Source organism: Echinops telfairi, unplaced genomic scaffold, assembly GCF_000313985.2.
Source record: "Echinops telfairi isolate 266 unplaced genomic scaffold, ASM31398v2 ScPeMD7_30;HRSCAF=105, whole genome shotgun sequence".
NCBI classification, from domain to species: Eukaryota; Metazoa; Chordata; class Mammalia; order Afrosoricida; family Tenrecidae; genus Echinops; species Echinops telfairi.
In genome coordinates this window covers 1,039,521-1,040,546 of record NW_022103927.1, presented here as the reverse complement: position 1 = coordinate 1,040,546, position 1,026 = coordinate 1,039,521, and the positions used below count along the sequence as shown (strand labels likewise).

Here is a 1,026-nt window from a genome sequence, read left to right as displayed (position 1 = left end):
GAAAGGGCTCGGCTTGGTCCTTGAATACTTGATCAGGCTTTTTTGTCTGCTGCTTCCCAGTCTCAAGATTCCAGTTTCCTCATTGCCCTGAGCCAGCTGCTTCTCTCTGGCCCACCCCCAAGTCTTGGGCTGGTTGCCCAAAGGGAGGAGACTGCTAGGTCTGCAGGTATTGGCTGGCCCTCGGCCTGCCTACTAACAGTCTGGATTGAGCTAGCCACAAGCAAATACCAGAAGACAGAGGGAAGAGGTGTTTTTTAAAGCTGAAAGCCACTGGAGAGAGAACGAGCCAGGTGGGAGGTGTCGGGGTGCGGAGTTTCCTGGGTGGAAAGGGTCCCCACAGCTGAGGAGTCTCCAGGAAGAGAGCGGACTCCAGTAACCTGAGGTCCTTGCAACCTTCCACTCCCTGCTGGCTGGAGTTGGGGCTTCCTGGACTCCCGTCAACTTCACTCTCACCATCTCGCTCGCTCACTGTCTCCCTCCATCCCCTCTCCAGCCCTTAATTGATCCGTCTCTGCCTCTCACCCTGTTCTCAGGACCCACATCCTTGGTGGCTCCCTCAACTTTATGCCCCTGCCTCTGGGCTCACCTTTCGCACCCTCTCTCCTGGTCTGGTCTGCAGGATGCCCATGCTGAGCCTGTCCTGGCTGGGATTTTGGCCCTCGGGAGCCTCCCCTTGGCTGCTCCTGCTGCTGGCCGGGGCCTCCTGGCTCCTGGCCCGAGTCCTGACCTGGATCTTCGCCTATCATGACAACTGCTTCCGCCTTCGATGTTTCTCACAGCCCTCCAGACGAAGCTGGTTTTGGGGTCACCTGGGTCTGGTGAGTGGGGCTGCAGGAGGGATCTAGGGGAACAGGATGTGGGGAAGTAACAGGGGTGTGGCAGGCAAGGGGTACAGTAGGGGGAAGTGGGGTGGTGGTGGTGGTGGTGGTGGTGTCTGGGACAGGAGAGCAGTGGGGAGCATGAGGGAAGTCCCTCTTTTCTTCTTTTAGCCCCCAAGTCTACCTCTCTGCTCTGCCCCCCCGCCCC

General features: G+C 58.9%; 1 protein-coding gene across 1 annotated transcript in view; it reads left to right on the top strand.

The window, feature by feature from the left end:
* The first annotated feature begins 204 nt into the window (after positions 1–204).
* Positions 205–1,026, top strand: part of LOC101660740 (cytochrome P450 4F3-like) — a 22,864-nt gene continuing 22,042 nt past the window's right edge. The window contains exons 1-2 of the mRNA XM_045289726.1: positions 205–290; positions 620–818. Coding sequence (XP_045145661.1) covers positions 621–818 — 198 coding nt within the window. The 5' untranslated portion in view covers positions 205–290; position 620. The remainder of the gene's footprint in view (positions 291–619; positions 819–1,026) is intronic.